Source organism: Bacillus rossius, chromosome 14 (assembly GCF_032445375.1).
Source record: "Bacillus rossius redtenbacheri isolate Brsri chromosome 14, Brsri_v3, whole genome shotgun sequence".
NCBI lineage: Eukaryota > Metazoa > Arthropoda > Insecta > Phasmatodea > Bacillidae > Bacillus > Bacillus rossius.
In genome coordinates, this window is record NC_086341.1 from 21,336,522 (window position 1) to 21,360,764 (window position 24,243).

Genomic DNA, 24,243 nt, shown 5'->3' on the forward strand with positions numbered 1-24,243 from the left:
AAAAATATATATATATAAAAATTAAAAAAAAAAAATATTAAATAAATAAAAAAAAAAAATACTGGACGAGGGCATCTCTCTGCTCGAACAATAATAGAATAGGACGACCTTCATTTATTAATTTCACTTTCTATTTTTCAGGTTTAGAAGACAACAGCCAGGGGGCTAGCTACAGCAATACTGGTTTAGCCTAACTTTGACCGAACTATATTGGAACGCAATAGTTCGGTCCTTAAGGCGGCCAGGTGTTTACTAATCTATGTAATTTCTTTTACCGTATCACCAACACGACCACACGATGATATGCCTGTGTGAAGTGACGGCCTGAACTACCTTGTTACATGCAATAATGGGCTAACTACCCTAGCATGTTTCTGTGTTCCCAGGGGTTCGTAGGAGCGGCTTGCACAGCTTTACACTACACGCCACACCCGAATTTAACTAGGTCACTTGAAATTACAGCACACCGACAAGCCTCTATTGCACACCAACACGACACTACATCACGCCAGTTAGCCGATCTAGCTGGTGGGGAGCTTCTCTCCCCCGCCGAATTAGGTACACGTAATTTTTTCTAGCATTACACAACCTACCAGCGCACACACAGGCCCGTGTGCCAAACTTATCCCTCAAGACACGCGCCCCGCCCGTTGATCCAAGTGATTCTACAAAAGTGTGGGGTGCACCTGATTTACAATGCACTAAGCGAGTTATAGAAACTTCGGTTTCTGGTCTCGCACACACTAACTGCCCCGGATGGCAATATGATGGATCGGCGATTGGCTATTGTTTTGTGCTGCAAGGATGTTTCTCTCTTTATCAAAGGGATCCACATATTTTTTAATTCAATGCTCTGCTGGCTGAAAATATTTTTATTGCTAATAATGAAGGCTGATTCTTTGATTTTCCTTTTTATTTTATCGGATTCCTGTATGAGTGGTGTGGAGTCTTCCCAGAGAATTTTGTGGCTATTTTCCCATGTATGTTCAGCAAGTCTGGATTTTAGGGTTTCACCCTTCTTGCAGTTGTTTTTGTGTTCTTTGATTCGGGTGGATAGAGCTCTGCCAGTTTCACCTATGTACATGTGGCCACATTCACAGGGGATTTGATACACACAGTTGTGGGTTTGTAATTTTTCTGTGGCTGGTTTTACCTTGGTAACAATACTTTTAATAGTAGATTTAGAACGGAATGCTGTTTGAAGTCCATATTTATTTCCTAGGCGTCTTTTTTTTTTTTTTTTTTTTTTTTTTCAGTGTTTCCCGTTTGCGCGAGCTACTCTGCGGGTATGATAAATAATGTGACGCTTGTAAAATGTTATTAGGAATATGAGAATAATTTCCTAATACTGCTTTATCTCTTTCTTAACTGCGGCATAACCAAGTGGAAAAAAAAAAGTGTTGCGGGAATATAACAGTTTAACAGAAGTAAACTTTGTTGTCAAATTAAACTTTGATTTTACGGTAAAATGGAAGATGTGGACATATCAGTGTGGCAGTATTACACAAAAAGTGGCGATAAGTCAACGGAACCACAATTAACATGTTAGCTACTAGACTTTTACCTAAGTAAGTGAATGTTTATTTATAATTTAGTGTAGGCTTACATAACGTGTGGTGCATGTCAGTTGTGCACAGGCAACTAAATTGACATTCTATATGATAAACAACAGTTTTATCTACAGAACAATATATTTTGAAAGTGATATCTACAGTAAATCTTGATTATTTAAAAACTTCTCATTCTCGTCTCGTTTCTCGCGAGAAAAATATTTTCTTTCTCAAAAATTTCAAGAGGCCTAAATTTCATTCTCGCACAACCCTACTTTTTACCAATGGACTCATAAAGCTATTTAAACAAATTTAATGTTAAAACCACTGATGGTTACACTAGATGCTTGAATTTGCTTAGCCAAGCCAACAATTTTTCAACTTCATAATGGTTCCAGCTTCTATTTTATTTTTCTTTAAAGACATACACATTTCTATAAAATTGTCTCTCGATTTGTGATGTGACGTTTAGCGTGGGAAGGCCCATTTCCAATTAATTCTCCACTTAAAAATGTGTACTTTTAGGATTCCTATCTACAAATGAAATAAATTAAACTCTTTATAGAGCACTAGTGTTCTGGCACTTACATTTTGTTTGTGCATACAACCCTTTACAACAATCAATACAAGTGATTGTTAAGGAGGATTAGGCCTTTCATTTTTCAATTTCAGATATTTTGATACCACCTGTAATAAAGATTCAGTGGAAATTTTTTTGTTTTGACATGGCATAGCGCATAGGACTCAGCTTTGGCTGCTTGTTGAAGTCAACACTTGAGAACTGGTGCGATTATCATGACAGTTGTAGTCCGCCGCGTGAAATGATAAAAATATTTCCCCGTGGCACTTACAAGTTGTAGAATGTCTGGGAGATTTGATTTATGCCTTGACATGCAAAAAATTGTAATAAATAGTTCAAAATTAAAAATTATAGCAATAAGATGGAAAAATCCTAGATAGCAGTGCCTAATCCCCCTTAACAAAAAGTGTGTAAAGTGAAAAGTAAACCTTTAAACATGGTTAACTTTCCAGGTGGGATAATTTTAAAAATAGGTTTTTTAAATTTTTTTTTTACATTTATTGAATTTTAGAAAGCAAATGTTATTAGAAGGAAATGCACTATTCATGGTACATTATATGCAGATGTGGTATCTAGTGTGGTATCGTCTGTAAGTGCAAGTATCTGAACTAGTGTGCAGTCTTCTAATTGTGCATAGGAAATCTGTAATAGATAAGCAGTAACCATAACTTAATTTGTGCAGAAATGAAAATAAAGGTCTAACGCAAGTTCCTTGAGTACTTTCTAGAATCTGTAATGGGTGTCTCATGCTTAAATACTATTCTGAAATAAAACATTTTAGCAATTTACGTTCTCTTTATAAAAATACAGTTTGAAAACAATATACGGAAACAGAACTACTCATCTGGCCTCAGCGTATTCTTAAATCGTATCTTAAATGGACGCTTCTTCGAAATCTTGAGCAGTTTTCAAATCACGTGGAATTGCATGAAGTGTTGCACACCGTGTGTGTGCCTAGATAGGTAAGAAGTAAAATAAAGTGTATGTTATATGTTCAATTTTTTTACTAGTTTTTACTGTAATTCATAAAATTACATTATTCTAGATTGTGCAAGCAATGTGGTGTGTCGTGTTTGTGGTTATGTTCCAGTGCACAGGCGTTGCAGAATTTGGGCTTGGCTGTGATTACCTTGATAGCAGGATACATTGTCGATACCTCTGGTTATCTTTTCCTGGAGCTATTTTTTCTTGGCTGGCTTTGCTGTGAGTGAGTTTTATTTTTTTTTTACAATAAGTTTGAATGCTGGTATTATATTTTAGAGCTGAACACTAAATTTTTATATTTTTTTTTAATCCAAAACTATTTTTGGGTAATTTTATAAACTCTTTGTGTTGCAGTTATTGCAAAAAAAAAAATGCAACACATAAGTTGTTTTAAATTTTTAACTAGGTATGTATAATAAATATAGGATTATAAAGAATGGACATATATTTTGTTAATTTTTTTTTTTTTTTTGTAATTTTAAGGTGCATATTATTTTATTATAAATAGTGAGTTTTTAGTCAAAGTTGTTTTTAATTGGTTCATGACACTTTATAATTATTTCTTTTAATTGAGGTTTTTGAGTTTTCGAAGCACAAATTTTTATGAATAAAAAATATAATTTATGTTCTATATGGTGCAAGGTTATCCATTATTTATGACATTTTTGTCATTTAAATGTTGTGGTTAACAGTTATCCTGATACTGAAAGTAAGATTTTTTATCATTATTGATATTTATTTAATGTTTGTGTGTGACTGTGGCTGTGTGTGTGTATTCATTCCAAAAAAAAAATGTCTATTGCTGTGTGGAGATTACGATTATGATAACTATGGGGAAAAAAAACACATTTCCAAGTTAATCTGTTAGTCATGTAGTAATGTGTAATGTAATGTTTCAAGTTGTCTGTAAAATCCTGGATATTTCAGGAAATTAATTTTTCAATATCTTGGTCACTCTGGCATTAAAAATTTGTTCGTAATATTTGTAAAATAGTGGGTGCATAAGTATCATGTCCTACAAATAAGAACAAGATTTTTGTTGAATAGCAATAAAACTGAAATAACACCTAAATGCAAGTTAATATGCATATAACACCAAAATACAATAAAATTTTAATTTTTTAATGTATTCAATGAAGATCAATGTTTTTCATTTACTTACATAAAGTTAATAACAAAATATATAGACAAAATGGATAGAAAATAATATATTTTACTTTTTTAATTTTTATATTACTGATGATGGCACTGTTTTTAAACACAAACGTGTGCTGATTTATGTTTATTATTCAGAGAAAATAGGTTCTAGTCATGCTTATTACAGATCGTTATATTATGTAAAATACAACAATATACATATATGACAATTTAAACCTTGCTATTTTGGTGAATAATTATTCTAGTTTCGTATTATCTTTTCTCTACTTACAATGATTCTGATTTGTTGCAAGTAGGTAATGGTTTTTCTTTGTTGTTATGCCAGTATCACTGATAATTGTGATCGTCATCTGGATTTTGGACGCCAACTCGACGGGAATATTGAACATGTCTGCATCGGAGCGGGATGAATTTGAGAAAAACCAGCTGTGAGTACCAGTGGCTGTTGTCTTGATCTAATTCTTGTGCACGACTTGCGACGAAGGCGACCGACGGCGACCGACGGCGGAGCGCTGGTGCGTTGTTGTTCGCAGAGCCGTGGTGGACTTGGAGCGGGAGAAGCTGCTCGCGTCCGGCTCGATGTGCGACGTCTCGCCACAGGACCTGCTCCAGCCGCACTCGGACTTCCACATACGCAACAGATACTTGTCCCGCATCGGAGCTCCTGTGAGTATGACACAACCACGACTGTTTCAGATTTTTTTTTATTTCTTCATAGTTTCATTTGTAATAATGAAATTAATTTTTTCTTATACTCAAATTATGTTCACCTTTTTTTGCGATGAAAGCTAGTAACAGGAAAATTTGTAGTTGTTAAATTTTCCATTGTCGTAGTTGTATGGCCGGGAAAGAAAATAAAATGTCAGTTGAATATTTTGTAAATTTTCTTCTCTTGGTGGTTTTTTAAATTAAGCAGTTTATTTAATTAATGAAAAATAGTTAAGGGAAATGTTGAATGAGTTGTGGTGATAATTAAATATGAACCGTAAATTTTGGAATATTTTTTTAAGGTTTTGTTAAATAATCATTGGAAGTAGCTATGAGTACACAAAAGTAAAGTCGTTTAAACTGAGTCTACATATTATCTCTAATATTACTATCGGTATCAATTTATCTTATACATTAAGGTAAATATACAAGTATTGCAGATAAATGGACAATTTGTCAAGAATAAAATTTTGCTCTTTTGCTAAGATTGTTAAAACCATCCATAAGATTTTTTTTTATGGAAATGAGTGAACTGCAAAACAAATGGCCATTACAACATTATTATATACAGTTAATTATTATGGTACTTTTTTTCACATGAGCTAGTCCTCAATTTTTCATTGTGCAAGGAAAACGGGTTTGATTTAGCATGGAAACAAAATGGCATCTGTCTTGATTTTTCGAAAGTTAAAAGTCTGTAAATTTTTTTTAAATAAATGGTCAATTTGTCAAGAATTAAATTTTGCTCTTTTGCTAAGATTGTTAAAACCATCCATAATATTTTTTTTTTTTTTTTGTGGAAATGAATGAACTGCAAAACAAATGGCCATTACAACTTTGTTATATACAGTTAATTATTGTGGTACTTTTTTTCACATGAGCTAGTCCTCAATTTTTCATTGTGCAAGGAGAACGGGTTTGATTTAGCTTGGAAACAAAATGGCATCTGTCTTGTTTTTTCCAAAGTTAAAAGTCTGAGGGACTAGCAAAGTCTGTCAATTTTTTTCAAATCCTTACCAAAGGCATTTTGTACGGGCTTTGTGACTTAGGCCTTGTTCTGTTGAGTGTGACTTCTGCCCTTTTGGCCTATCATTTCGGCAGTGTCCAAGATGGTGCCGGTGTAATTTACTGTCCGTTTGTGTCCTACATTTCTATCGTTTCGATATTGTATTTTTATTCACTTGGTCAAATTCTTGTTACCAAAATAGTCCTCCTGAAGAAAATCATTGAAACAGAACACATTTTAAGCTAAGTGTGCTGTTAATTCGAGAAAATATAGTCATGTAAATGTGTTACAAATATTTACACTATGTATTTGCTGATTTCAACATTTCCAATGTATAGGCTAAGACATACACCATGCATGTTTTCATCAGTATCCATGAAAAAAAAAAAATGGTTCATATGCTGCCCTGTACAAAGATATATGGCTTACTGCGTTATTTTTAACTGTAGGAAAAAATGTTGAGGTCTGTTTTTATAAAGCTCATTTTTGTGTATTTTTATGTAACATTTCATGAACAGCATGGTCTCTAGTGACGTGTAACTTGAACATAACATTTTTAAGGAGAAGTAATCAGCCATGACCCGTTCTAAGGAACTCTCCCAGCATTTCCCTGGAGTGATTTGGAAAAAACATAAAAATCCAAAATCAGGATGGCTGGACCTGGATGTGAAACTGGAGTCTTCTGTAACGTAAGACTTTTGTCCTACCAGTGTGTCAACTCCAGACCACCCAGCTAGCAAATGCATTGGCCTAAGAGTGGACATGCATGTTTCACTGACACTTGCAGAAATTAATTGGGCTCTGAAAATTATACAAGTTCCAGAAAAAAATGCTGTTACTGTCATAGATTGGTTAAGGAAATAATATCTGTCAGACAAGAAGTGATACTAACGTATTTTTATTAATTCTTGAAGAAAAAAAAATCAGTCCTCATGGCGGCCATCTTCTGACCATGAAAGCCAGTACCTACATGTGGAGTATACAAATTTTCACACATAACCTCTTCACAGACTCCAAAAACAAAAAAGTCTACTGAAGGATGAATATTAAATATAGTTCACACTTAAGTCCCATGGTTACACATGAATTCACGGTACAGGCCGAATGACTACGTACTGTGAACAAAGACAAAGTTCACTCAATCCTTGTGGTCTAAGTACCTTGTAGCCCAGGCATTTTAGTGGAAAAATCGAACAAACCTAAAAAAATTATAATGTAGTTTTGAAATTTGGTACAGACATTCCTTTGGGTGTTGAAAATTGATCCTAAAAAGTCCCCATCTCTCAGATGCCGGCTTCATACTTTCTTTATGGCAATAAGGGCGTAAGTTCTGAAATATGCATATCACGACAGTTGCGCGAAAAATATTCATTCTAATATATCAAAATTTGGTCAAAAATTTAAAGTTAAGGGCTATTAGTCCTTAATTATTCGTTTTTATTACTTTATACACAGCAAAAATTATCTTATAACCTAATTATACTCAACTAATGAAAGTAAAAGGTATCACTGCTCTATACAATCACCAGTTACTTCAAATCCACCACTGATAGGCAAAAATATACCTTTATAAAAGTTTTCCGTTATTTTATTAGCTTTAAATTGGTGGGTCAAACATGTGTATGCAATAATAATTGACTGACATATTAAGGATTACAAGGAACCACTGCACAACAATGGGTTTTTGAGCAATTTATTTTAATATTGACTATTGCATTTTACCAGAAATAAAAATAATGTAGGTTTTAAATTTGGCACAGACGTTCCTTTGGGTGTTAAAATTGATCCTAAAAAGTCCCCATCTCTCAGATGCCGGCTTCATACTTTTTTAAGGCAATAAGGGCACAATTTGTGTAATGAAGAATAAGAGTGACTTCACGAAATATTTCAAATATGAGTTGGCTCCAAAACTACCAGCTCTATTTGACGAAATATCAATGACAATGAGGGAAACAGAAAAATCATCGCTTGCAAAGATCTTAAATTTGTGTGAGGTAACCAATGAGAGAAATAGTGTAGACTGCAAAGTAGTTATCGATGGAGGATACCTCTTGCATGTGCTTGTGTGGCCAAGACCTGCTACATTTGGTCAAATATGTGAGGCTTATGTTACATTCGTCCAAAAACATTTTTCTGTGACAGCAACTGTTGTGTTTGATGGTTATGACAAGTTAACCACTAAAGAGGAAGAGCGAAGGCGGCGTTCTGCAGGGAGGTCTTCCACCGATATTTCAATAGCTGCTAACAATGTTGTTACATCGACGCAAATGGACTTTCTGAGGAATGGCCATAACAAAAATGGGCTCATCAAATTATTAGTAACTTATTTTCGAGCTTCAGGTCATCACGCCATTCAGTGCTCAGGAGATGCTGATACCACTATAGCAGCTATTGCTCTTCAGTATTCAACAAGCTGTTGTGTAAAAGTAATAGCTACTGATACAGACATCCTTGCGATGTTGACTGCGAGGTCAGAAGAAGATGCACACATTGAAATTGTCCATCCACCCTCAAGCAAGACAAGAGGAAAGATTTTTTACAGTATATCAGCTATTTAGCAGGACATTGGTGAAATGAAAAACTATATTTTGTTTTGTCATGCTATGACCGGATCAGATACAACCAGTGCTTTCTTCGGTAAGGGAAAGATGCAAGCATGGAACATCATCAAGAAGGATGTTTCCATTCAGAGAACAGTATATGTTTTTACATGTCCACATGCGCACAAGAAGATCGTTATTGCAGCTGGAGAAAAGTTTGCAATTGCAATGTATCAGGGACATAATAACTATTCCACTTTGGATAAAATGAGAGTATATATGTATACCTGCAAGATAGCAAAGATGCCTGTTGGTGCTTCTTTCCAGCTAGCCTATCTTCCACCAACCAGTGCCGCATGTGAACAGCATTCTCTTGGGGTTTACCTACAGGTGCAAGAGTGGCTGGGCCATTCATTAGATCCTGTTGAGTGGGGATGGAAAAGTGTGAGTGGCACACTTGTTCCAATAACAACATCCCTTCCTCCAGCTCCAGAACAGCTCCTGAATTTTTTATCATGTAACTGTAAAAGTGAATGCAGCTACAAATGCGAATGTGTGCGGGCTGGACTGCAGTGTGGTATTATGTGTGCCAAATGTCGTGGGGCAACATGCACTAATTTTGTAATCAATGATGGTTCTGATGAAGAGGACCTTTAATGGACTGGTTAATTTTTATATTGTGTACTTCCATTAATTGATTTTGGATCAGGTTTCAGTTTTTTGCAATGTATTATGCAACGATAATGGATGTTAAATAACTAAGTGCCTTTTACTTAACATCTTATACAAGTTAGGATACACCTGAATAAATATTTTTTGCGCAACAGTCGTGATATGCATATTTCGGCACTTACCCCCTTATTGCCTTAAAAAAGTATGAAGCTGGCATTTGAGAGATGGGGACTTTTCAGGATCAATTTTTAACACCCAAAGAAACGTCTGTGCCAAATTTAAAACCTACATTATCTTTATTTCTGGTAAAATGCTATAGTCCATATTAACCTAAATTGCTCAAAATCCCATTGTTGTGCAGTAGTTGCTTGTAATCCTTAATGTCAGTCAATTATTATCGCATACACATGTTTGACCCACCAATTTAAAGCTAATAAAATAACGGAAAACTTTTATAAAGGTATATTTTTGCCTATCAGTGGTGGATTTGAAGTAACTGGTGATTGTATAGAGCAGTGATACATCTTACTTTCATTAGTTGAGTATAAATTAGGTTATAAGATAATTTTTGCGGTGTATAAAGTAATAAACACAAATGATTAAGTACTAATGGCCCTTAACTTTAAAATTTTGACCAAATTTTGATATATTAGAATAAATATTTTTCGCGCAACAGTCGTGATATGCATATTTCGGCACTTACGCCCTTTTTGCTTAAAAAAAGTATGAAGCCGGTATCTGAGAGATGGGGACTTTTTAAGGTCAATTTTTAACACCCAAAGGAACGTCTGTGTTTAATTTCAAAACTACATTATTTTTTTTCAGGTAAAACACTAAAATTCCTGGGCTATTGGGACTGTGACTAAAAAATGCTTTTTAAATAGTTCCAGAAACAAAAAAAAATTGATTATATCAGGTAGCACCCAGACCACAGCTGCATAATACCATTGAATATATATAACTTATAGAAGTCGCGAGGGGATAGGATTTATTATTCCAATTTTCGGATCCAAAACTGAGGTAGTTGTTAGCTCCGCCGCTAGACAGCTCTTCTTTCCACAAGAGGGTACTCGTAGTTACCAGCTTCCACGCCAGAGCGCTGTAGCGTCGCTTTTTTCAAGGTCGTGCGCGTAATTCTCTGTTTCACTCTATCGAGAGGCGGTGCCTTTTGTTGAAATCCGAGCGCTTAGATATCGGCGGGCGCAACTGAATTGGAGGAGTACGGCCACCGAAAAAAAAAAAAAAGTGCGGTTAAAAGATGCCAACATCAAAAATTAAGTTTTAATAATAAGAAAACTACAGAAATTTCTTAAAGCGTATCAGATTGGAATGTACATTATAGTGTACATTCCCACTGACATTCGTAGTTCAGAATTTATAAAATGTTGTGTTAACGGAGTGGCGCATTGAGTAAAATGGCAAATCATAATTTGGAATAATTCTTGACAACGTTGAATGATTTTGGTAGTTATGAAACAACTATGGCTGCGATGACTGTTCAAACGCGTGCACGTGTTGTTATTAGTAACAGAAACTAATGGTATGATGTCATACTTTGTGGCTATGCAGTTTATAATTTTTTTAACATAAGATGAAGCATTTTTACATAATGTTTTGGTTGTTTCGTTATTCAAAATAAATAATCTTAAACGTTATATGGTGAATATTCCCAGTAGCGAATGACCACAAAAAAAATCAATTTTGCCAACATAGATCTGAAAAGTTAACGATTTACTATGTTAAGTTGCTTATAAATAAAGCACATTTCCCGGATCTCCAAAGAAAATAAGAGTGTTTGTTATAGCATTGAGTTCCCACTCTTTATATTCCTTGCTTTGAGGTTAGATACACAAGTTAAGCCCGGGCTACATTCGCAATAGCAAGCAAACAGCACAGACGCACAGAAGTTCAACATACACTATTAGATATGAGCTGCCACATTGGCAAATAGCACGCGCACAGAAAAATAGCACAGGATTGGCACACAGAAAGTTCATTAACTTTTAATTTTTAGGTTATTTTCTGTGCGCGACCATGGTGGTAGCCAATCAGCAAACAGTTTAAGTACTACTCGAGTGGGCTTATAAAAGAACAATTGTCACGAAAGTATTGGTGCTCTTGACTTGAGTACAGCGAAACCCCTTATTTACGTTACCGTTATTTACGTTTTCCCGTTATTTGCACTATATTCTTCAGGTCCCGTTTGGTTCCCATATAGTCCAATACAATACTTTCCCGCGAATTACGTCTCAAAAATCGAATCAATCCCGCTATTTACGTCACGTAACAACCATAAACAACCAGAAAATACCGTGGAGCTAGTAGGCAATGAACATTTTAAATAGCAAAATATACATATTTTATAACATGAAAAGTTGCTTTTATTTCTAAACATGTAATAATTTAAGCCTAGGCGTGTAAAAGTACGAGTAATTATAGCAGGAGACAATCTAAAATGCACGAGGGAAAAACGTAAACTCATGAATGTACAAACATGGCTGCTTGTAAGTTCTGATACTGTATTTATGTCACAACTTAGCCGAAATACTGGTACGAGACATAAACTTCACAAGATAAAATGAGCGGTGTCTTGGTAACTGTTTTATACGTCTTTTATAATTTGGGAAGTATTGTACAGTTGACGCCATATTTTTTAAACTAACCATTTATTTCTGGGGATCGTAAATAATTAATTATTGGTACCAAGACATCATGATAATATAAACATAAACTTGAACATGTCACGGCAGCGAGAAAACTGGTGCGTATACAATAAACTGGTATTAGAACTGGATAAAATTGGTACACGGGAGGTGGAGCTTATATTTTTTTCCGCTAAGCTCGCATCTATTGGTTGGCGGCTGATGGCGTCATGAGTCTGGGCGGAGCATAGAGTGCGCATGCGCCGCCGCGTCGTTACAGCAGCTGACCGAGTACAATGACCTTTCTCCGCGTTTGGCGCGCTATTGACGGTAAACATTCATCAATTTGCGGCCTTTTCTTAAAAATTTTTTTACTGTGAGCAATGTGTATGTAGCCCGTATTTGTTATAAACCCTGCCGGTTGCAACTGTATTTATAATTTGGAGAGGCAAATAATCTCCTTGAACAGCCAAAAAAGCAAGCAGAAGAAAATTTCAAATTTATTTTTTAGGAAGTAATCAGAAAAACATTTTGGCTTTCATTCTTTTTTTATTTTTGTCAAATGTGGTAAATTAATAATTGATTAAATACTAAAGTAAAATTTGTTGTTAGTGTGTTTGTACCTGCATTGTAGTATGTGCTATTAAACAAAAGGAAAAAAATTCTAAATAAGGTAAACTGTACTCCTTTTTATACTTTTCCCTTTATTTACACTTTCCTGCTTTTTACACTTTTTTACTTTGTCCCCATGAAAAGTGCAAATAAGGGGTTTTGCTGTAGTTTGTTATTGTTTTCAAACACGCGATAACATAAAAATGGAAGGCACATTTGATAGCTTTTTGATAGCTGTAATAGAAAGTAAAAATATTTTGTATGACAGGGGATCCGCAGGATACAAAAATGAAGAAGCTAAATTAAATGCTTGGAAGTCTGTGTCTGAATGTGTTAAAGAAGCCGGATTTGAAATAAACAGTGATATATATTTTTGAATGCTCATTGTGTTTTGTACGTAAACTTTGAAATATTTAAAATATTTCTGGGTTTAACGAAAACCGTACCACAATAACAACACACGAATCTAAACAAACGTCACGTATGCCAACTTCAGTGACCAAAATTGTGAACGGGAGTTTTACATTTAAAAAACTTTTTTGAATGCTTCCGGTATTATTTTGTGTTGTGTTGTGCGTGAATGTAGCATCAAGCTCTGTGCTATCTCTGTGCGTGTGTGCTATCTGTGTGCTGTTTGCGTGCTATTGCGAATGTATCCCGGCCTTTATGCTCGTAAAAACGATGCGCAAGTATTTTGAATACAAATATATTTTCTTTTAATAACCGAAAGGTAAATATTATTTCCATGAAATATAATACAATTCTTTAAACACAGACAACATATAAGAGCTATTTTTTGTTTATTATTCCATCTGGCGTGATAAATATTATATTTTAAAAACTGTTTGTGGATTTTTAATATAAAATAAATATTTGTTTATGACATCAATTTAAGTTGTTCAAAAAATTCACTTTGGTATGAATTAAACCAAATTCATGTTATCCAGGGCACAAAATTAGAAACTACCAAAAAAGATTATTTACATTGCTGTTTTGTGTAAATCTGTGCACGGACTTAGTAAGTGACATATTTATAATTCCTCATTTTAGCAACCCATTTTAACACAAGAGAAAAATGATTTTATATTAAAAAATTATTATTTTAAACCATTAATTAGCAGGAAACATGTATGAATAATCTATTTAAATTTGCATTTGAACAGTGAATATTATTTTACAATAATAAATATTATCATCGTATATTACTGATGAAAAGTTTGTATTTCCATCTAATCAGAAGTATTATGACACAGTTAATTAAATTGCTTTACAAGTTTTTATTCACATGAAAATCATTAAAAATTGGTTGGAAAGTTATATAAATATACAAAAACAAATCATTATACATAGAATTTTATTATCTTAGTGGATTTAAATTAATGGTGTCCCAGTGACTACTGCGAAGAAAAAAGTCTTGCGAAAGGTTTCCTCGTAATTGAAATTCGTCAAAAAAAACTATCTCTCATTTTTGGTGACATTTCTGACAAGTGGTACAATGAAATTTGAGACTGGCAAATGAATGTTGTGAAGCAATAAACAAAATATCACATTCGTGAACTACAAATGCATAATTGTTTTTATTTTATAATAAAAGTGTATCTAATAACCCGTGGCTTTGCTCACGTAATTTCCGGGTATTGCTGATATTCTACCATTTTAAGAAAATATGTATTAAATTTCAAATATTTTTGAAGAATTATACACAAAGAACTGTCAAGTATAGAACATATTTAATAAATAAAAATATTTTTACGACTTATTTTTAATTGGTTTAGCGTAAGTCTATTTTAACTTTTATTTAAAATTAAGTACCTACCTTATTTTCTATCTCCCGGTTTAGTGACTTTGAGAATATATTTTTCCTTGATGAAATCTTAACTCTTTTCCATCTGACGAAGAAGCCAATTAAAAAATAAACTAAGACTCGCGCACTTATTGTATGTTAAGAATGCCATCGTTTTAAATTACTGTAATTTTTTTAGTTATAGTCATGCTTAGTATAATAACATAATATGCCTTATTACGCATACATTTCAGTATTCATGAAACCAGTGCAATTTTTATTTGAAATGTAGAGCAGTTACCAAATTTCTTATCTCGCATATTGATCTTTTGGTATGGCTAGTATTACTTAAACTAAATTTTTGAATTTTCACTGATGCACTGTTTTCCCTTTTCTATGTGATTTAGAAAATATAGCAATATACGTAAACCAATTAAACCAAAATCATCCTGAATTTTTATTACAGAAAAAAGTTAATTACAAAAATTTTTAATGTGCATATTGTAATATTGAATTTATATATATCTTGCCAATACTGATTTAGTGGGTTATATAATTTTTTTTTTATTTTTAAAAATAATATCTACCCCTTTTACTACTTAATAGATAACGTTGAATAAGAGAAGGTTGTTTAAGGTATGTTGATTTTCCTTGCCAATATCTAAAAGTAAATTTGCACAAACGCGAAATATAGTTTAAATAAGTATTTTACTTTTAAAATAAAACCATATTTTGAACGTAACACTGACTATTGGCCCAATACAAAGTTTTAATAGCTAATTTTCACTTCACTCGGGTACAGAATCCCATCATTCAGTGATTTCCGTGGCTAGCTTCTTTTGGGATTTCATCATTCTCAAACGACGGTAAGGGAAGCTCCTCTTCAAGGTCGCCTAACGATGTTGATAAGACCTGCCGGGTAATTTGAATCGTTGGTCTGGGATTTTCGAGGGGGGGGGGGGGGGTGAAGGATGATGTCACGACTGGGCTGGTTAACCTAGTTCTGCCAAATACCGCCAGGGGCGTATACAGCCGATACCCAGCGATGAAAGCGATCGCAGCGGCGGAGCTTGGAACTACAACAATTCTTCTAAGAAACCGGACAGAAAATTTAACCTGGGCTCGCGACTTCTATACATTATATATATTCAATGATAATACTCTCGTCAAACCATACCCCCCGACCTCCTGAACCAATCACAGCACATCCCTCACAAAAACAAAGCAGTACACAAATTTCCTGCCCCTCGCACCAAGAAGAAAATATCACAGATACTGTTTATAAAAAAAAAAAAACAGATAATACTGCATATGGCAATAGCACCAAGTTTTTTCTCAAGGCTACCAAACTCTCTGTCTCTCTCTAACTATTATGCAACTGGCAAACTACTGCACCTGCTCGTTTAAACAAAGGGCCATGGCAAACACAAATGTACGTAGCAGCTTACGTAAACATGCTTATTTATGAACAAAGAAAAACCTGGCAATATTTAAAAAAATATTTTAAAGAACAGAGAAACATAACTACAGAAATAAAAAACTGATAGAAATATGCCTAGGAGCTTATTCAACATAAAGCAAGAAAATTTTCAGGACAACTTAAACAGCATGAAACAATGTATTTATGATTATAAAACACAAGTAAACACAGAAATATTTCTTGAAAGGAATAAAAAGCTGTTATTTCAAAGATATCAGTAAACCTAACTAGTGATGGCACTGATGGGTCAATTCTTGTTTCTTCCCGATTCTCGGTTCAGTACCGGTTCTTAAAAATCAATTCTCGGTTCTCGGTTCTGACTTCAAAAATAAAATAAACATTATTCACACATTATTTATGAGGTTTTTCAAGTAATAAACTATTTATTGTTTCAGCTACAAAAAACCACTAAAAAGCCTGTATCTAAACTTCCATCTTCAACAATTTATTGTTTATAACACTGAAAAATATTTATTTGTATTGTTTTTTCCTCAATATTTTTATTGTATGCTTACAAAGAAATGCATTGGCATAATATTTCAGTCTTTAAAGATGCTATCAAAACAAATTAAAAGGTTTAGTACAGTTTTCAAACTACAGCAAACACACCAACCTATTGCAAATGTAATATGTATTAGTGAAAAATAATTCTAAATAATATAAAGAACACTAAATAAAACTAAAATTTACTATATTATTCTAGCAATTACCTCAAGAAAGCTACATACACCCTCCTTTAAAACATAGGAATAAAACGAAAATATTACAATTAAATTAAATTAAATTGTTGGTGAACTTTCAAAGTATTAAAATAATAAATTGTCTACATTGAATTCAGTTTGTTTGCCCAGTCAAGTCAATTACTGCCACACTTCTGATGACATTTCTTACACAATTTGTACTATTTTGCCGGAATTATTATACCTTACAAGTGTCAACAAGCATTTTGTTTGTCCAGTCAATAATAAAATACATCTACCATCCATACACCACTTTGCAAAAAAAAACTTTAAAACATTATCTTTTATCACGTGTCCGCAAGATCTTCGTCAACGCTATTACCACTAAAAACAGACGTGCCACTTTCAAAGCAATCTCGTTTGCCTAAAAGAGGAAGTTACTAGCCATTCCGCTAGATGGCTGCAGATGCAGTAAACTTATACTCCATAGCACTGCACATATAGCATAAAATTTTAGAATGTCGAAAATTATTACGGAAATATTTAAAATCAATCATAAATTCTATTGAACAAATATACTTATGCACTTTTAATTGTTCTTTATACACCAGTCACGCATACTTATGTGTCAATGACTCAATTAGCTGCCTATTTTTAAAACTAGTGAAACAAATATGGCATCTTTCTGTTCACATCTCTCTGCTGAGACACGTTATAGAGTTGCACACATAGATGAACTACATCTATGGCACCTTCAAATGTTGTTTTGATTGAAAAACGTAGTTTGTTACACATGTGACGAGAATATTATATATTTTCACGTGTAATTTATTTTATAGTTAGTGATGAATATTATTCCACAAAAGTCCAAAAAAATAATTCATATGTGAATTGGACGTGAGTTGAGCCATTTCATGCTGCAGTTAAATTGTAGTGAAAGACTATTTTCGAAAAGGGTTTTGCTATACTACCGGTACCGGCATCGACATTTTTGCTGCGATTCTCAGTACTGGTTAAAATGCTGAGAACCGTAGGAACCGATAACCGGTACCGACCCATCCCTAAATCTAACCAATGTTCTGAACATGCTGGGACTCCATACTAATTAGTTAATTAAGCCTTATGTCGGCCAGGGCTACGCCCTCCCTAAGCCTAGAGGTGGGTTGCAGAGTATCAATCTGCTACTTTGTTACTGATACACGCCTGTATCAAGTACTCCAAATGAGTACACTATTCAAGTATCAAGTACTTTAGTATCAGTTTAGAATTCGCCTGGAACACCACCACGGCCAATGTGCGCAGAACCCGATCGCAGATGACGGTCACTTGGGCGGAGCTTGTGAAAGGGGAGGGAGTGGCACGACGAATAAGGGATAACGAAGGGAAAGAATGTAGGGGAGGAAGCGCAGGGGAAGGCGTTGAAGGAGAGGCGCAGAGTGAAATTGTTACAAGTCGTTTTGTTTATTGTCCCATATCAAAGTGAGAAGCCTAAGATGTACATCAAGCTCTGTCCCTGCCCGATATTCACCTTCGCCAACCTCGGGATTTGTTTTATTTTTGCGCAGGAAAAATGAATTCAAATATTAAAAGTGGGCGGTTAGGTTAGCTACATTAAAACACTTTAAAACACTATGGACGGTTAGTTAGGTTAGTATAGCTGCATTAAAATAAACAGAGAAATATAAATATATATAAATAAACCCGAGGTTGGCCGAAGGTGAATATTCGGGCGTGTTCGGGCAGGGACAGAACTTGATGTACATATTAGGCTTCTCATCAAAGTACGCTCAGTGCGCAGTGCGTGCTTCTTGCGAAGACTGAAGACTCAGATTATGAAAGGCGTGGAAAGAGAACACCGATACCTTTTTTCGACTACGAAGAATGTAGAATGAGAAAAATGATACCTTTTTACGCTGGTGATGACAGCACGCAGGATGTGTAACCTGTAACGAGAATGCTGATACCTTGTTGTTTCCTGGGACCGCTACTGCTGTAGCTGATACAGAAGTATCAGCTACTTGTAACCAGTAAATTACTGTATCAGTAACTGGTTGGAACAGATACTGAAAATTGCTGTAACAACCCACCTCTAGCTAAGCCCTATGTGCCTCGGCCTACTTCAGACCCCCTCTCCTCCCACCAGCACCCTCTATGGCTTGTAATTTCAAACTTTCCGTGATGTGTTCATGTGTGCGTGTGTGCCGGCTGGGAGACATAAAACATATTTTCATCTTTGGACTTAAAATCAGGATATTAGCAAGTGCCCATCAAATCCGAAGACAGACCAAAAACTGCTTTCACCATTCTGAACGGACTGCGTTTTTAATTTTGCACCATTCCTTTTGGCCTATAGGACGCACCTGTCACTTTTTTCAAACGATGACACATGTGCTCGACAGTTACGCAGTGAAATGCCGCCTCGTTCTAAGATGACATTATTTTCTGGTCATGAGAAACACGCCCACCACCTGGCGTTGGTGTCAGAACGACTTGCCACTCATGACTTTACATGCAACACTGCAAAATGTCACCTAGGCACCACCGAACTGGACACTCTTGGGCACGTAGTCAGTGCGGAGGGGAACAGAGAAACATCTAGAGCTGCTTAAACAAACTCCCAGCCAGCACCCGCAAGTAACTACAGTGCTTCCTGGGGTTGGTAACTGGTTCCGGGCGTTTATACCGAGCTTCTCCTTTGTGGCTGCACCTCTCACGGGACTGCTATCATCGTAACAACTCTTTAAGTGGACAGACACATCACAGACGCCTTTGACAAATTTAGGACAGATTTCACAGATGCCATTTGTTAGCTCGGCTCGACCCAAACAGACAGATCGTCATACAGGCTGATGCGAGTTAGGATGGCATCGGCGCCATCCTGCTACAGATTGGCGACAAAGGCGAGCCATGGATCTGGAAATATGCCAGTGCAAAATTCAGTGAATTGTGAATGAGTAGGAATGCTTTGTGGTAGTGTGGGCAGTACGGCGCTACAGACCACATCTGGATGATAACACTTCCTGTTCTGCACCAACATTCAGTGCCTTAAGTGGCTGGCGACGATGCAGGGATGCTGCTTGAAGCTCACACGCTGGACGATGCTACTACAGGCCCTGGATTTCATGGTAGAGCCCATGCCCAGGAAAAGCAATAAACTCATAAATCCTGATGACCTAATTGAAGCCCGGGGCGACGCTGCTTGGGACGAGCTGATGTCACCTACAAGTTGACGGCTTGTTAACATGCCAGACCCACACGAGCGCCAAGCCACTGTCTGCGTCATTGGCAGAGACTCCCTACACTCCCCCAAGGAGCCGAAATCGATGACATCGATGAGTTAGTACGCGCATACAGCGGACTGACGACCACTTACAAGCGATGACACGCAGCTGCACTGAGACCTAGTGTGAGGTTTTCCAGGTTTTCGGGGGCATGCTTGTAGCCAGGAGTGAACAGCTGTGGCAAACATTTGCGTCATGTGAAACTCAGGGGTTCCACACATCAATTGGCTGACCAGACACTCGGGTACTGGTGAGACCATAAGAACCATGCGTGAGACTTATATCGACCAGAACTTAACAAGTATTTATGTAACCGTGCGATGCTGTCGCCATTGTCAATGTCATAAAATGTGAAGCCTGGATGGCAAAGAACAACAGCTGCTAGGATGACCCATGGAGCGGTTTCACACGCCCTGGATCTGATGGGGCCATACCCCTGTACACCGCGAGAAAAGAGTTTTCTCCTCGTAGTGACTGACTGTTTCACGGGATGGGTGGAGGCCTTCCCACTGTCTAACGCCCGGATGGGACAATTGCACACACGCTCAAGACCGGGTTTTTCCCATGATGGGGTCACCTGAGGGTACTGCTGTCTGACAATGCCACTCAATTTTCGGGCCAGCGATGGGCAGAAGTATGCAAGAAGTGGTGAGTGATTGCGCACACAATGCCGGTATACCACCCTAGGGCCAACCCGACCAAGTGGCGTGATCAGGATATCAAGCTTAGCTCCTCCGGCAATAAGAGCACCACTCGCAATGGTATACCTATGTACCCGACATAATGTTTTATGTGCGCCGCCGGGTTAATGTGGCCATAGGCGCTGGAGCTGGAGCTGGCAAAAACCCCATGAAGCAGCCAGATGCCACCAAGTCTTGTACCAAGCACATATTACCCCAGTAACAACACGCCTACCCCCCACTCTGACTGATCTACGAACGCCTACACCCGCTGTCGGCAGAGAGCCGCCACTACTACGCTGGATTGGCACCTACGTGGAGGAAGAATTCAGGGGATTCCTGGAAACTGATGCAAAGATCCCGTACCACAACAGCTGTTTTCGGATGAGGAGAATGACTCTGTATCTTACCATGGATTCTAAGAAGCAGTTGGTAGAGAAATCTCGTAATGTGCACCATCGCTATAGCTGGATGACACGCCGCCATGTCCAGAGATGTCGCGTCATCCTGGGTCTACCCGACGCTCGAAGCATCCAGAATAACGACGCTTACTCACACCACTCCACACAAAATTCCCAGGCCACACTGTAGTATCTGAACAAAGTTGTTTTGTATTAACAATACCATAACAATAATAATCGAACAGAATAAACAGATAAAGATAGAATGTATGAAGGAATTTGTATAGTAATTGATAAATATTTTATATCTTAAGAATAGTACACAGTTATTTTTAACTAAATTAACTCTCAAAAAATTTATATTTTTATCTTGTATTGAATTTACTAGCCTATAAATAATAAATTATTTTCTATGTAGATAACTAATTATAGACGGTATAAACTGTTAAATTGTTGGTCTCTGAAACAAGTATTTTCAAGGAAGTATTATTTGCAGTTGATTTCAGTTACTTAATTAGTACTTAAAAAATTGTTGCTTTTTTTTCAGCTTCCTTCACACTGTACTGCTGTTCCTAAGTCAGCTCCATTCAGACCGCTGCGTTGAAGTGTCTGACGTTGCCCGAAAGGGTCGAGTTTTTCCAAGGCGAGCATTTCTTTTGTAATGAGACTTAATATAATATAAGATGAGACTTATATTGTGTAAATCAGTCGCCTTTGTGTTACCAATGCCAGGGTATTATGTAGGAAACTTTTCTTTGTCTTGTGCGGATAAAAACTATGAATTCTCAGAATGCCTGTGGTAACAAAATATTTTTTTATAATGAAAGAAGTTTGTAGTTGATGTATGAATACATTTTAAAACTTTAGGTAAGTGTGTTTGTAAAACTTTTCCTACATTAACTCAGAACTTGAGTTCTTTGTCTGTGGTCTGGTACCACAGTACATCAGTTAAGGAATTTTGTATTCCCAAGATTTTAAATTGACTTTTCATGTAAATATTACATTTTTAAAAATGTTTGTGATTGTAAATCACAATGCACTTAGTAATACATTTACGCAATATCTTTGTGCATTGAACTGATAAAAATCAATTAGAATTTTTGTTGTTTCAACTTGAGACTTTTTGTATTGATTGATTATGTTAGTGTTTAATCTGTTGAACATATACCTATATGTATATTTATGTATGGACATGCACTTGGGTGATAAGTTTTATCTTTATATCATGTTCACAATCTCACATCCTTTAGTAATGGTGTGATAAATATAGGTATAATGATACATTTATGTTTGTATGGCCTTTGAATTTATATACTGTATAGAAGTCACGAGTGGATAGGATTTACTCTACGTTTTTCAGGAGCGTATGATGAGCAGCTTGGGAACTTCACCGCTGCAGGGCGCTGCCGTAACGCCCTGTATCGTCTTAGTTGTTATTTACACGTTAGAGCGCAGCACTGTCGCCCCCTGTCCCCCGCACCCCCCACCCATCATTCACTGCAGCTCAAGGTTGTTCAACAGGAGGGGGAAGGGGTGTTTGAAGAGTTCGACACTTGTCCGCTAGGGACCACCACAAGTCGATGCCCTAGAGATGGTGGCGATTGCGGCGGTGAATTAACCAACTACCTCAAACCGTATTAGAAATTTTAACCTGAGCTGGCGACTTCTATACAGTATATATATTCAAAGGTACGACCGTATGAAAATTTTTTTGAAAAACTGAAAGCAATTTTTTTTTAATTCTGGTTTTATGTACTCTTTGATTTCATTTAAAAAATTTAATGTCTTTGCAATGATGTTCAATATCATAATCATAAGTCATGGAAATGTGCAATGAAATCTTTAGACACTTGTATTTTTACAACATAGTAATTTTATTTTAAAAAGAAGACTTGATATTTTTATGTTAATCAATCATGATAATCTTCATTAAACTAATTTACAATGTTTGCATGAATTTTTAACTTGCATAAAAAATTATATAAAGTTTACTAAAGTAAATTTTTATTACTTGATATTTAGATTGAATTTTATCTAATGCCATGAATGCTTAATTTGGATGTTTTGGTTCTTTTCTCTTCAAATGCTTTGCACACTGATCATTAACTTATAGTCACATAATTTTTCCAAAGAATGATTTTAATTTAGGTAATCAGAATGTGTTTTTGTTCTCGTAGCTTTTATACTTCTTCATATATGCTATTCCATTTCCAGTGGACTCATTACTTCATATGTGTTTGCAAAGCATCATAATCTCCAGGAGCTGAAACAGTTATGGTCAAGCTGACATGGCTATACAATTAGTAACATTGTGCCGTTTTGTCATTAGTGTTACATTATCATTCTAGGTGAGTGTTTGTTAGGGCTTGTTATTTTTAAAGGTGTCAAAGTCAGTGCTTTTAACTTCTAATTTATTGTGTGACTGGAATTAATTATGGATAGGCCAGTCTTATCCTTAAACACTACAAAATGTTAAGTATTTGAATATTTTATATTACAGAAAAAGGAGTGAAAGAATAATTTAGTGTGTCTCAAACACTAGCCTTTATTTTTGCCAAGGACTACTCTAGTAGTTCACCCCGAAAGACCTCGCGATGTTTCGTTTTCAATTAGGTAAATAATGTCCAAGTTAGTACCTACTTGTTTACTATCAGAAAAAACAAACATAACATTTTGAAGTAAAATACTATAAACCTAATAAAAAAAAAATTGGTTGTTTGTAAAGTCGGTTTATGGACGATAGTTCAACGTGACGTCATAACAAAACATTGATGAAATGATTGCATACTTTTATGAATAAAATTGAATCATTTTTATTGAATTATCACTATTTTGTATGGATACAAAGAAGGAGTGAAATGAAATCTACATTTAATTGATAAATTTACTTTTATTTGCACACATGAATTCAAATATGTTTATTAATTTAATGAAGGGATTATTTTAACTATAACTTTAATACATGTTTGCTATTTAACTTCTTGCAATCTGTGTTATTCTGTTAAGGATAGGACGATGATAGGAAAAGTAGGAAACAAATGGGAGTGTTTCAAGGATGATGTGAGGGAAAATGGCTTACCCAACACCAAGATACAGTCAAAAATAATATATTTGCGCCACGGACTCTGCAGCAATTCTAGGGGGAACAGGTTAGCGAAGAGCAATGAAAATGTTACCTTGAAATGCATGAACACAGAATTACGCCATGGACTCGGTCGCAATGCTAGGAGGTTCAGGTTAGCAAAGAGCATTATAAAATGAGCGTAATGGGACACAGCGAAACGGAACAATGTGCGTAACGGGACACTTTTTCATGCGTGCAGCCAGCATTCATCGATTTATTAGACGTTGTCACGTCAAAAAATTTTACAAATTAATACCAGAAAGCTATTTTCAGAAATCCTATAAAGGTAGGTACATTGCTGTTCGTCCTTACTAATTTACATAAAGATAAATAGAAACCAATGAAAAAAAAAACAAAGAAAA

At 35.7% G+C, this 24,243-nt stretch overlaps 1 protein-coding gene across 1 annotated transcript in view; it reads left to right on the top strand.

Annotated features, from left to right (window-relative positions):
- The window catches only part of LOC134538710 (major facilitator superfamily domain-containing protein 1-like), a 77,519-nt gene extending 53,276 nt beyond the window's left edge, over positions 1–24,243 (top strand). The window contains exons 8-11 of the mRNA XM_063380150.1: positions 3,221–3,333; positions 4,598–4,700; positions 4,806–4,938; positions 21,305–24,243. Of these exons, the coding sequence (XP_063236220.1) occupies positions 3,221–3,333; positions 4,598–4,700; positions 4,806–4,938; positions 21,305–21,361 (406 nt within the window). The 3' untranslated portion in view covers positions 21,362–24,243. The remainder of the gene's footprint in view (positions 1–3,220; positions 3,334–4,597; positions 4,701–4,805; positions 4,939–21,304) is intronic.